Source organism: Musca autumnalis, unplaced genomic scaffold (assembly GCF_047663935.1).
Source record: "Musca autumnalis isolate F117 unplaced genomic scaffold, ASM4766393v1 scaffold_1, whole genome shotgun sequence".
NCBI classification, from domain to species: Eukaryota; Metazoa; Arthropoda; class Insecta; order Diptera; family Muscidae; genus Musca; species Musca autumnalis.
Window position 1 is genome coordinate 1,417,238 of NW_027411644.1, and position 12,650 is coordinate 1,429,887.

The 12,650-nt window shown below is 35.2% G+C and overlaps 1 protein-coding gene across 2 annotated transcripts in view; it reads left to right on the forward strand.

Moving 5' to 3' along the window:
* The window catches only part of 5-HT2B (5-hydroxytryptamine receptor 2B), a 166,511-nt gene that overhangs the window by 35,893 nt on the left and 117,968 nt on the right, over positions 1–12,650 (forward strand). For both annotated transcript variants that reach the window (XM_073984450.1, XM_073984359.1), the window contains exon 2: positions 10,058–10,990. In XM_073984450.1, coding sequence (XP_073840551.1) covers positions 10,498–10,990 — 493 coding nt within the window. In that variant the 5' untranslated portion in view covers positions 10,058–10,497. The remainder of the gene's footprint in view (positions 1–10,057; positions 10,991–12,650) is intronic.

The window sequence follows — 12,650 nt, forward strand, 5'->3', positions numbered from 1 at the left end:
ATATATGTATATGTAATAATAATTGTAAATGAATTATGTTTTATATAACCTTCTTGTATCTAAGTTATTCTCTGTTTTCCAGTACCAATAAGGAAAATATTAATTATTATTTTGTTTACTTTCCCATTTAATGTGACATATATTATCATGTAAGTCACTTACATCACTTTTTACTTGTATAAAATTTGGTAAAAAAAAAAATTAATAGGAAGTATAAACAAGTAAGAGAGGCCTATAATCGAACGGGCTGACCATGTAATACCCTACACCACTACCTCTTGGCTCTAGTTTTCCACGGAATTTCTTTCATATGATTACGACAGATTCTATCCGTCGAAATAGCTTTTGGCGTTTTTTACCGAATGTACCAATGAAAGAAATTACATCGCTGTTGAGCATAAAAACATAAAGAACCCGTACATGATTGTAGTTTGCATCAATTTAAAAAACTGGAACTGAAAAAACTTATCTATCATAATTGCGACATTTTGTAGTGTTGGAGGTAAATGTAGGTATTTACAAACAAACCAACATACTAAAGGTACGCATTTATATTTTCGACGGCAGTTCAATTATCTTACCTCTACATTAGAGTGGGACGATTTGAACACCATCACGGGCGCCTGGAGATTCTGATTCTTGGGATTGTACTGAGCAAAAAAGTCAACTAGACCATATGTCTACGGTGAAAATCGAGCCCCCGGATTTTGACTTGAAGTTTTTTTTCAAGGATTTTTGGATATTTTGGCATATAACAACCAAACCACTGAACAAAATTTTTGTAGAACATTTGGATGCTGTAAAATCTCGCCTTGTGGTACTTTTACTACGGTTCAAATAATAAAGGACGAAAAGGACATGAAAGGAATTGAGTTAGAGGGGTGAAATATTCTACAAAAAGATTCACCATTCGATTTGACTGAAGACATGTAATGTCAAAATGAAGCTACAATAACGCTTTAGAGAGATATAAAGCTATTTGATCACAAATTAAGGGGCCAAAATTAAACCATTAATCACGCAATATCTCGGAAACTTGACCTATGGTGAAAATTTCCTTTTGGGTTCTCAGTACACTCACCAAGGGCTTTCATCTCCAAAAGAAATGTTCCACCCACTGACTTTGAGTTCCATTTTGTAGCACAGTGTCGTTTATCGATATTTTCCGAAAAATGTGCACCTTCTCGAGGCCATAACTACCTGAAGGAGCGTTCCAATGCTTTTGGGATGTACTAAAGAGTTCTTTATTATTGTCTTGGCTACAATTGTTGTCTTTGTGTTGGATCGAAAATCTCAGTGGTTTGGTTGTTATATGCCAAAATATCCAAAAATCCTTGAAAAAAAACTTCAAGTCAAAATCCGGGGGCTCGATTTTCACCGTAGACATATGGTCTAGTTGACTTTTTTGCTCAGTACAATCCCAAGAATCAGAATCTCCAGGCGCCCGATAACACTTTTTGCCTTCCATACAAATCGCCCCGGCCTAATCGATGATGCAAATCACATCAAGATCAAGGGAGAGGTCAAGAGTTGGTTTTCAAGTTAAATTTTCGTAACTTGGCGGAATATGTCTCCCAGAATTTAAAATATAAGATATTGGACATCAATGGAAAGGTTGAGAGTTCATCTTCCAAATATAACTTACGTGGGTGGAATGTGTCTTTCAGGAATAAAGATATAGTCATTATATTAAAAATTTTAACAATTTTCATACAAAAGTTTTGGTCCATTTAACCCAATAAATACTATTCACGCCGATCAGACTATTACACTGTGCAACATTTTTAAGGTAATCTTGTGCAAACAATTCGAACTGAGGATTTTTTTGAGAGTACAGATCCAAACGACAAAAAACCCTAGTTGGGTTTTGTTGTGTCAGATCCAGTTTTTAAAGAAATTCGGGGCTATATCTCTGAAACCAATGCAAATCTTCTTCTGATCTTTGAAGCAAATTTGTAGATAAGAACAAGAATAAAATACTTGGAGAAATAATGAACTCGAAAAACTACATTTATTGCCTCAAATTTCAAAATACATATATCTAAAAATTCCATAATTTATACACATTTCGCATCATATCTCCAAAACTGTTAATTTTTTCTTAATGTTTTCTTTTGAAAAAATGTTCGCTAGAATATAATACACAACTCTTCAGAACATGCCTACATCACGTCGTTTTCAGCATATTTTTCAACGACGATTTAATAAATATGTCAATAATGTTTGGTGAAAACAGAAATGTGGGAATAAACTGTTGGTGTGAACAGTGTTTGAAATAGGTGTTGTAAAAGATATGATACAAAATACAAAATAAGTATTTTAGTGTTTCAGAATGTTCTGAAGAATTGCTGAAAACATTATTTGGATGATTTTTGGAAAAGGTTACTTGGTTCAACTACCAATAGTTTAAATGATAACGACCAGAATTCCAGAAACTATGTAAAATTTTCTATATTTTATCGAGTTTGATGCCCTAGATGAAGTTTTTCTTAGGTAGTCTGTTCAACAGATAAGTTCTACTAGTTTAGGTCTACAATATTGCTAAAGACAGCAATTCCAAAGTCCTATTCCTTTCTGAGATAAAGGCATGATAAATGCAAAACAGTGTAGTTTTAGCCCGGTTTAGATGAGACCATAAAATCCGAACTGGGTCTGACAGGACAAAACCCAACTAGGGTTTTTGTAGTCTAAATATGTACTTTAAAAAAATCCATACTAGAAGTTGTTTGCATTTTCAGTGTTGCGTAATGTTACAGCGTCCTACAGAGCCGCTACAAAATCGAATGAAAATTTAGTTTTTAGTCCATTTCATTCCCAAAAACTGATCGTTTCTATTCTGGTCGAAACCCGACCTTCAGACAAAATTTCGTCACGATTGCACAGTGGTCCCACTTGTATGGGAAGGTGCGACAAAAATATTTATAATCGTCGGATCAATCTGATTTTTCCTGTATATGCTAAAAATAAGTTAAAAATACTTTAGCCAAAAATTGTGGTCTTAGGTCCAGGATTCGGTATAGCCCTCATATTACGGTACCTCCCTATTTCAGTTATTTTGAGGTTTTTATCTACATTTTAGGTTCGAATTAGTTGTAATTTGCTATTTGGAGTTCTTAGTAGTCAAAAAACGTCTCCGACTGGTATAGGGGACAGGAAAGAAAACAAATTATTCCATTTGAGTTCAGAATATTTTATGTTACGGGATATAATAAAGTTCGGTGCGACCGGACTTTACATTTTTACTTGTTTTTCGTATTATATGTAGCATCATACATATATCAAAAACATACAAATGTAAAAAATACACTCATAAGTAGATACGAAGACAAAATAGTCTACAGTTTAGACTCTAAACCTTTAAAGAAAAAACCAAAACAAACAATTAAAACACAAAACAAAGAAGAAACTATGACTACAGTAATACGGCATATTCACTGAAACGCCCAGAGGCATCGTCAGTATTTTTTATGTCACACACGGAAATGCAAATATATGTAGCTGGAACCAAATTTTTTGTAAACTTGACACTATTTCGAACATTCTTCAAAAAATTTTGAGAGTGGCGAAGGATGGCGTAGTTAGTAGAACTCAACTTCAAGTTTTAGGACTTGGAAAAAATCCTCAAAAAAGTATTATAAAAAATGTGATTTTCAGCACATTTTATGCGAATAATGTGTAAAAATTTTTATGTAAAAGTAATTAGCAAACCTTGTACTAAAACTTTAATTTCGAAAAAAAAATAATTTTATCCTTTCAATTTTGAGTTTCTTGCCTTGTAAGAAGTCACAACCTTACTCGTACTGATGTTTTTAAAATTTTTAAGAGATCATTCGTAAATGTCAGCTTCTTCTGTTATAATTTACAAAAACAGTGATGGAATATTAAAATATGATATGTTTAGAGACAATTTGCTGAATTGTCGCAGAGATTTGCTGATATCGATTTTTCGATTTTTGTCGCAAGTTGGAAACCAGTGTGGATTGGTCCATAATTGCGGCCTGGAGTTTGATTTCCATTTTTTAATCGGCGGACGGACACACATATCAATATTACTTTATCTTCACGAGATATGCATTTTGGTATACCACCATGGGGGTCTACGACGAATATTTCGCGGTTTTACATGCATTTTTAGCAAAACAAACATATAATACCCTTTCCACATTGTGGTGTAGGGTATAAAAAGAGTTGGCGATTCGGTATTTTCATGACATGTTTTTAGACATACGTTCCATTATATCATGTCTGCATCCTGTCGGTTAAATTTTTCGAAGACATTTATATTCTTCAGATCACACTGTGATGCAACAAAATTATGCAGGGGTTGTGATGTGCCAATTCGATTTTCTTGATCTTGATTATACTATTATTACGGCAAATGTAGAAAAAACGGGGTTTCTTCTATCATAACGAATTTCAATTATTTTTTATTATTTTTAAAGCAATGCAATTTGTTTTCTTTAGGAGAGTAGAATATTATGTTTCTTTTTCTTTGTTTGCTTATTTGTTATATAAACGAACATACAATATTATATTAATTACATCTTACTATGTTTTGATATTTTATATTACTATGTTACATTTAATAATCATGTGTCCAATGTATGCAATTTTCATTAATTTAACACTGTGTAAGAGTTGTCTGTCGAGATGCATTCGTCTTAGAATTTCCTGGTTTGAAATGTACGATGTATGAGGTATCTTCAGTATTCCTTGATAGATCCATATTTCAAATGCTTCAATTCTTTTAACTTTAGAACAAGCCATATACGTATCGTCACCATAAATGCCAAAAGTCGTAACTAACAAAATAATAATTTTACTGGAGAAGTAAAAAACGTTATAAAATGAAAATCTGTTTTATGGAATATTAATCTTATGAAGGCGAGTATATATGATTGATATCACAAATCATATACTAATGGGAGTAAATAATGAAACCAAAACCGCGGAAACGCTTGGTTTTGGGATCCGACATTACAACAAAATCTGCAATGGTATCCCATTTTCCGAAATGCCTTTTCTTGAATAGGATCGTTTATTAACGTAAAAGCTTACAATTTTGCAAGATCATTTATTTTAGTTTTTATACCCTACACCACTATGTGTGGAGGGTATTATAAGTTGGTTTTGGCCAAAAAGTTTGTAACGCATCGAAATAATGGTCGTAGACCCATACTTATATATATCAAAATGAATGTCTCGACGAGCTGAGACGATCTGGCTATGTGTGTCCGTCCGTCAGTCCGTCCGTCCGTCCGTCTGTCCGTCTGTCCGTCTGTCCATCTAAACCTTGTAATCACGCTACAGGCCGCAATTTTGATCGGATCGTCACGAAATTTTGGATGTTGATGGGGGTCCCGGAGGGGAAGAAGCCTATTGATTTTGGTGATGGTCGGATAATATTTAGGGGTCGGAAAGGGCAAAAAACTTAGGTGGATAAAAAGACAACGTTTTTTTCCAAAGCCAATATCTCAGCTTCTGTATAGGGTATACCAAAAGCAAAACCTGACAATGAAAGCAGAAAATATCAACTTTCTAATGATGTAAAGTAGGTGCTCGTAGGTGATCAAACAACGAAGATATCGCAATAGTAGCAAATAAAACCCCAATTTTCATTTTTGCGATTTTAATTATATTGACAAATATCACAGCTTTGGTTGCAAACTTTCCAAAAGCAAAGCCTGACTATGAAAGTAGAAGATCCCTTCTTTACAATGATGCAAACTAGGTCGGCGTAGGTAACCAAATAACGGAGATATCGCAATAGTCGGTAATACATCCCATTTTTCTAGTTTTTGGAAATCACGCTACAGGTCGCAATATTGATCGGATCGTCAGGAAAATTTCAGGGTTAATGGGGGTCTCACAGGTGAAGAAGCATATTGATTTTGGTGATGGTCGGATAATATTTAGGGGTCGGAATGGGCAAACACTTATTTAAAGTAAAGTAAACATTTTATTTCAAAGCCAATATCTCTGTTTCTTTAAGAGGTATATCAAAAGCAAAACCTGGAAAGGAAAGTAGAAAATATCACCTTTACAACGGTGTAAAGCAGGTTGTCGTAGGTGGTCAAATAGCAAAGATATGGCAATAGCCGGCAATGCATCCCATTTTCCGATTTTTTTGTAATCACGCTACAGGTCGCAATTTTGATCGGATGGTCACGAAATTTTGGGGGTTAATGGGGGTCCCAAAAAGAAAGAAGCCTATTGATTTTGATGATGGTCGGATAATATTCAGGGGTCGGAATGGGCAAACACTTATTTGGAGAAAGGTCAACGTTTTATTTCAAAGCCAATATCTCTGTTTCTTCACGAGGTATATCAAAAGCAAAATCTGGCAAGGAAAGTAGAAAATATCACCTTTACAACGATGTAAATTTGGTTGTCATAGGTGGTCAAATAGCAGAGATATGGCAATAGTCGATTATGCATCCCATTTCCGATTTTTTGTAATCACGCTACAGGTCGCAATTTTAATCGGATCGTCACGAATTTTTTGGGAGTTGATGCGGGTCCCGCATAGGAAGAAGCCTATTGATTTTGGTGATAGCCGGATAATATTTAGGGGTCGGAATGGGGAAAAACTCATTTGGAGACAAATTCAAAGTTTTATTCTTTGTGAATATATTGGCTTCTAGTAGGGGTATTCCAACGACAAAGCCTGTTAATGGAAGAAGAAAATATTACCTTTACATTGGTGTAAAGCAGGTTGGTGATGGTGGTCAAACAAGGGAGATACCACAATAGTCGGTAATGCATCCAATTTTTCCATTTTTTTTTTTGCAACCAAGCTACAGGTCGTAATTTTGATCGGATGGTCACGAAATTTTGGTTGCTTATGGGGATCCCAGAGACAAAGAGGTATATTATTTTTGGTGGTAGTCGGTTTATATTCCCTAAAAGAAATGTTTACCAGTGAAAAGCTTATGCACAGGTGTAGTGGTGTAGGGTATCACATGGTCGGCCCCGTCCCGACTATAACCTTTGCTCACTTGTTTGTATTAGATTTAATCAAAAAACAAATTTTGACTTTTTTCGAGATACGACTTTGGGCATTTATGGTGACGATATGTTTTAAATCGGTTAACAAATGGGAAAAATCTTAAACATTTATATGGGAAATATATGAGTTATGCAATTTTTTGCGTTTTAACTTTTAGTTTTTTATTAATATTTGTTTGTATCTTTTAACATTTGGAACCCCAGTGCGTATGATTGTCTATAATATTTGTAATTAATAACAATTATACGCACGTTGTTAGAGTGTTTCCAGTTCTTTTTACGTAAAAATAAATATTTATATTGTTTGGTATCTTCTAGAGTTGTGCCAAAAGAACTATATGGAACTATCTCGTTCACTTCGCAGTTCCAATCGCCCACATTTTTCCTTTGAACAAACTGCGTATACTTAACAGCACACGTTATATTTCATGATGTTAATCATACGTTTTGGAACTAGTACAAGGAACTAGGAACTAGATTACCCAACTCTAGTATCTTCTATTCAGCATTTATGCTAACGAGGGTATGTATATACACTTTCATACGGGCAAAATGTGCCTCATCGAAATAATGGTTTTAGACCCCAAGTATGTTTAGACGAAATGTGTTTCAGACAATTTGGAGTCGATTCAGCAATGTCCGTCCGTCTGTCTGTCTGTCTGGCTGGTGCGCACGATAACTCTCGAACGGATGAACCGATTTGGTCCAAAATTGGGCTTTCGTATTATTTTCTTCAAATATAGTTTAAGTTCGAAGATGGGTTGTATTGGTCCATTCCTTTCGGTACCTCCCCCACAAAAGTTCGGAAATGTTCGGTAAATTTGTGCGCGCTATAACTCTTGAAGGGAGTAACCGATTAAGTCCATACTTTGCACATCGTGTAATTTCTACCGAACTTAGATTAGGTTCCAATATGGACTCAATCGGTCTGCTCCTTCGGGTACCTCCCACACAAAATTTCGGAAAAGTTCAGTTTAGGACCTGTTCGCGAATCTGTTTGATTTTTCTTGTAGCAACTTGTATTCACTCCCCCGTTTATGACGGTACATGTCTCATTAGGGTCAAGTCCATACTTCCTGAGAAAATATCCTGAAAGGTGTAAAAAACCCCGATGTAGTGGCTGGAGAGCACGATAACTCTCGAACTAACCGATTTGGTCCAAAATTTGGCCTTCCTGATATTTTGTCATACTTTCAGTTCGAAGATAGGCAATACCGGTCTACAAATTCCGGTAGTTCCCCCGAATATTTAAAAAAATGTCACTTAGAGGGTATGTACGATATCTCTTGAACAAATTTGGTCCAAACATTGGATTTCCTAATATTTTGTCCAAATTTAGTTTAACTTCTAAAATGGAGTTACCTTTGGGTACCTCCTCCAAAAAAGTTCAACATTTGTGTCTAAGTGCAGTTTAAGGTCTGTTCCAAGAACCTTTGGAAATGTATGCCGATGCTGTTCGTTTTTATCCGGCTTACAACGGTATTATGTTTTCCGTGGACAAGTCCATGCTTCCTGGCATACTGGTCCATAAGTTATATGATGACCCACTGAAACGACTAGTGGGCGCGACATCTATCGAAAAGATATGACTCTCAAAATAAGATCCACTTCCATAATGGACTATGTCCGTCCATTCCTTTAAATACCTCCTCTGCCACACTTTTGAACTTTAATCCTAATCCATATTTTCGTCGCCAAGTTCAAATGTCCAAAAAAAGGCCACAAAATAATGAAAAGACCGTAAATACATTCGATCTGGCCGCAAATGAAAGTTTCAATTCACACAGGCTGAGGGTATATCTCTGTCGGCTAAGCCGACTGATACTTTTTTACTTGTTTTTTTTCTAACATTTAAACCGCTATAGCTTAGCCACTTGTTAACCGAGTTAAACAAAACACGTATGATCTGTTTGATAGATAATATTCGACTCTCCTAAAGAAAACAGATCGATTTTAATCCATTGTGAACATGGAAGTTAAAATTGAAATTATTATAAAATTATAAATAATAATAATTAAATTAGCAATTATATGTGAAATTATGGCTGATATGAAAAAACTCACAAAATTCAGAAAGAGTCATGTGGAATCCTTTTACTTGTACTGAAAACACATGTTTTTACATACATTCACGTTGTGTATGTCTAAACATTTTTGCTACACTTTTTGTTTTATGGTTTCGTTTGGTTAAGATGGTTGGTTGCCTGTTTACCCGACTTCAAGGATGACGGACGACAAATAGCATTCTCATGAAAAGGTAATGATGAAAATAAATCCAGCATTTAGATTTTCAACACAGAAACCATTAGTCATATTAATCCCAGCAGAGTCATTAAGTCGTAAAAAAACAAATATGAATGAATAAAGGCAAAGGTAGAAGCTCGGCGTACCGACTACATACCAGCTTGCCTAACATTATGCTTTACGAACTTCAAGTGTACACGGAGGTGTGTACCGGATAAGGAAAACCGCCTAGACTTCTATGCCAAACGAAGCAAATAAGATTAAAGGTAGAGGTAAAAAAAAACAAACAGAAACAATAAGTAAGGCAACGTAGACCAGAGAGGGTCCGAAACTGAGCAGTAAATACTTGTTCGGTAATGAAAAAAATAAAATAATAAAATCAAAGTACACATTTACGAGAGTATAATCGTGAATAAATTGTTACTACTTTTGCCATCGAAATGTTTATTTGAAGATAAACGTCATTGGTACCCAGCCCATTTGAAGGCTTGGAACTGGAGCGTGGCTACTTCATGGTGTTGATATTTTTATTAACTTTGTATTCCTCAAATGAATATTTAATGACTTTGGATGGTAATCATTGCATCCTTTTGATCGGAATTTTTTAATTTATTTTTTATTATTTATTTTGTGGAAACTCTTTGTGTTAGCGTACTATAAGTAGACGATAATGTTTGCCTTATACCCAATAGATTTTAGCTCATATTTATGTGTGTGAGTGTGGTTGTAAGTGGTAGGAGAATGTCCGTGCACAACTAGTAAATTTTAATTTAATTTCATTTATTTTTTTCTTCTGCCGTTTCAGGTAAAATGGGGCTAAAGTGGTAGTTAACAATGCCCTCGAACGAAGAGGCATGTTTAGATTGAAGTTTGACGAGTTCAACTTAACTGTGGATTTACCAGTGCGGTGAGGGTGAGGAATTCTGAATGGACATTATAAGAGTCCTTGGGAAAAGCATTGCTGCCGCGGTGCACACAACCTTGGTGGAATTCAAAAAGGTTAATTACGAAATTTTCGAAACGTTGACAACAGTCAACAGCCGGAACACGATCTTACGATTTAAACTGCACATTTTCAAAGTATGTAGTTGCGTAGGCCATAAAAATGATGGCGTTAGCAATGATGATGACGAAAGCGACGACGAGGACGATAAAATTCAATACAAATTCCACCCCTGCAACAAGTCGAAGGACAAGCACGTACAGCGTGTCCTATGAACATTTGTAAATTATTTGAAACAATCGATGCAGACAAATAACATGGAGGAAAATTTCAAATACGAAACAGGCAAAGAAATTTATTTAATCTTCACCAACAGCAATAGCAATCAATGGTCATCGAATACCGAACCGGATTCCGAATATAAATCGTCGCTTGACACTCTGTTCAGTTTCGATAACAACAACAACAGCTATTTTGATATTGATTACGATTCTTATTACAAAGGAACAGATTCTGTGGTGGATATTGCTACGACCCTTGTCCCCAGCACCAACCAAGAAACTTTAAGTCCTTCCGATGATATGCTTATCAAAAGTCATTTCAACAATTACTGGGCTTTATTGGCTTTGATATTGGTGATTGGCACAGCTGCGGGTAATATTCTTGTTTGCCTGGCCATAGCCTGGGAACGTCGTCTGCAAAATGTCACCAACTATTTCCTCATGTCGTTGGCCATAACGGATCTAATGGTAGCCGTGTTGGTGATGCCTTTAGGTATACTGACATTGGTAAAAGGTAAGCTATCTTATATTTGTATTTTAATAGAAGTGAGGTATTAAACATAGCCGAAAGTGACCAAAAGCAATTTTTACCTACCCAAAGACAGTATGTACATACATACATATGTATACGTATATAATGCATATGTAAATAGCAATATTACAAAACTTTTTTTTTAAACCTGCACGAAACCAAAAGTTGTACTATTTTTACAATTCTTTTCCTTTATAAATTTAAAAAGTTTTGTAATATTCTGTGTACGGCAATACACCACAGTACACACATATGTATACAATATTCTCCGTATGAAATAAAACAGTGTAACAGCTTAGGCGCTGTGAATGGACTCGAAATTAATAAACAAAATGAGGCGTAGTTCAGCAATGTAAAATCGCTAAATCCGTTGCATTTTCACGAGCACTAAAGTAAAAATCAGAAATTTGCTAAAATACATTAAAATAAAACCTTATTTTTTACTGAACCTAAAACAAGTGTTTTGGGCGCCTACACCATTTTTTGACAGACATTTAATCGAATTAACAACATGAATTATGCGATTTATTAAAATACGTTTGGTGTCATGGTTTACAGAGAGTGACTAAAATAAAAGCTGTTAGTCCTTTAATAAAATCATTGGTGATTTACTATATTTCAAAATAAATCCACAGAATTTATTAGATACAGGTATCTTTGACCGTCATATCTAACGATTAATGTCCATAAGATAACGAAAAATTGACAGGATTCTACTTCGTATGTCTACATACGTTTCGACATAATCAGCATGGAATTCTCTATTTAGTTATCATCATTTTCCCACTCGTTTTCGTTAATCTGAGTCTATGTGTATTAAAACAAGTAAAAAAGTATCAGTCGACATTGCCGACAGAGATATACCCTTAGGGGGGGTTTTCAAAACAATATGGATAGGATTAAAGCGCAAAAATTTGCTGGGACATCGATAGATAGGGCTTTTCTAAACTGAGTTTCAATATTTAGAGTACCATTTTAGCGAATATTTTCGAACTTTTGTGGGGGAGATATCGGAAGGTCCACTCCTTCCACCTTCGAATTTCATCTAATATTCGAAGAAAAATTACGATATCCAAAGTGTGGACGAACGCTGGATACGGTTCGAGCTCTCCAGCCACTACATATCGTCGGTGTCATACTTAAGTGTTCCATACGCCATTTTTGACATTTTGAGATAAAGGTGCCTTACAAGGTTTTGAAGCATGCTCTTTCAGATTCGGTTTTTTCTACCTCTATAGATTCTGAGATATTCAGATGCCAATATGTTCCATATCCGCCTTGCGACACCGAAAAATTTATTAGTTTGTTCCATATCCATAAAGCCTGGCGTATGGAACAAAACATCTTTGAATTTCTTAGTTCCATATCCATGTCGTTTGGGGTATGGAACAAAAAGAGACAAAAACGAATTGTTCCGCACCAAAAATGATGGCGTTTGGAACAAAAAATTGCCCAATTTTTTTCAAGTTGCCAATAATGTGGCGTATGGAACAAATTGTTTTAAAGGACTTGGCTTAAAAACTGAAGAATAACAGTTTATAAATCTAAATATTTTTAATTTCTGAATTTCCGGTTCTCAGTAGCACTTCACGTAAGGGAGTGAAATGTGACATAACGTGTTCCATGTGAAGCAAACTGCCAA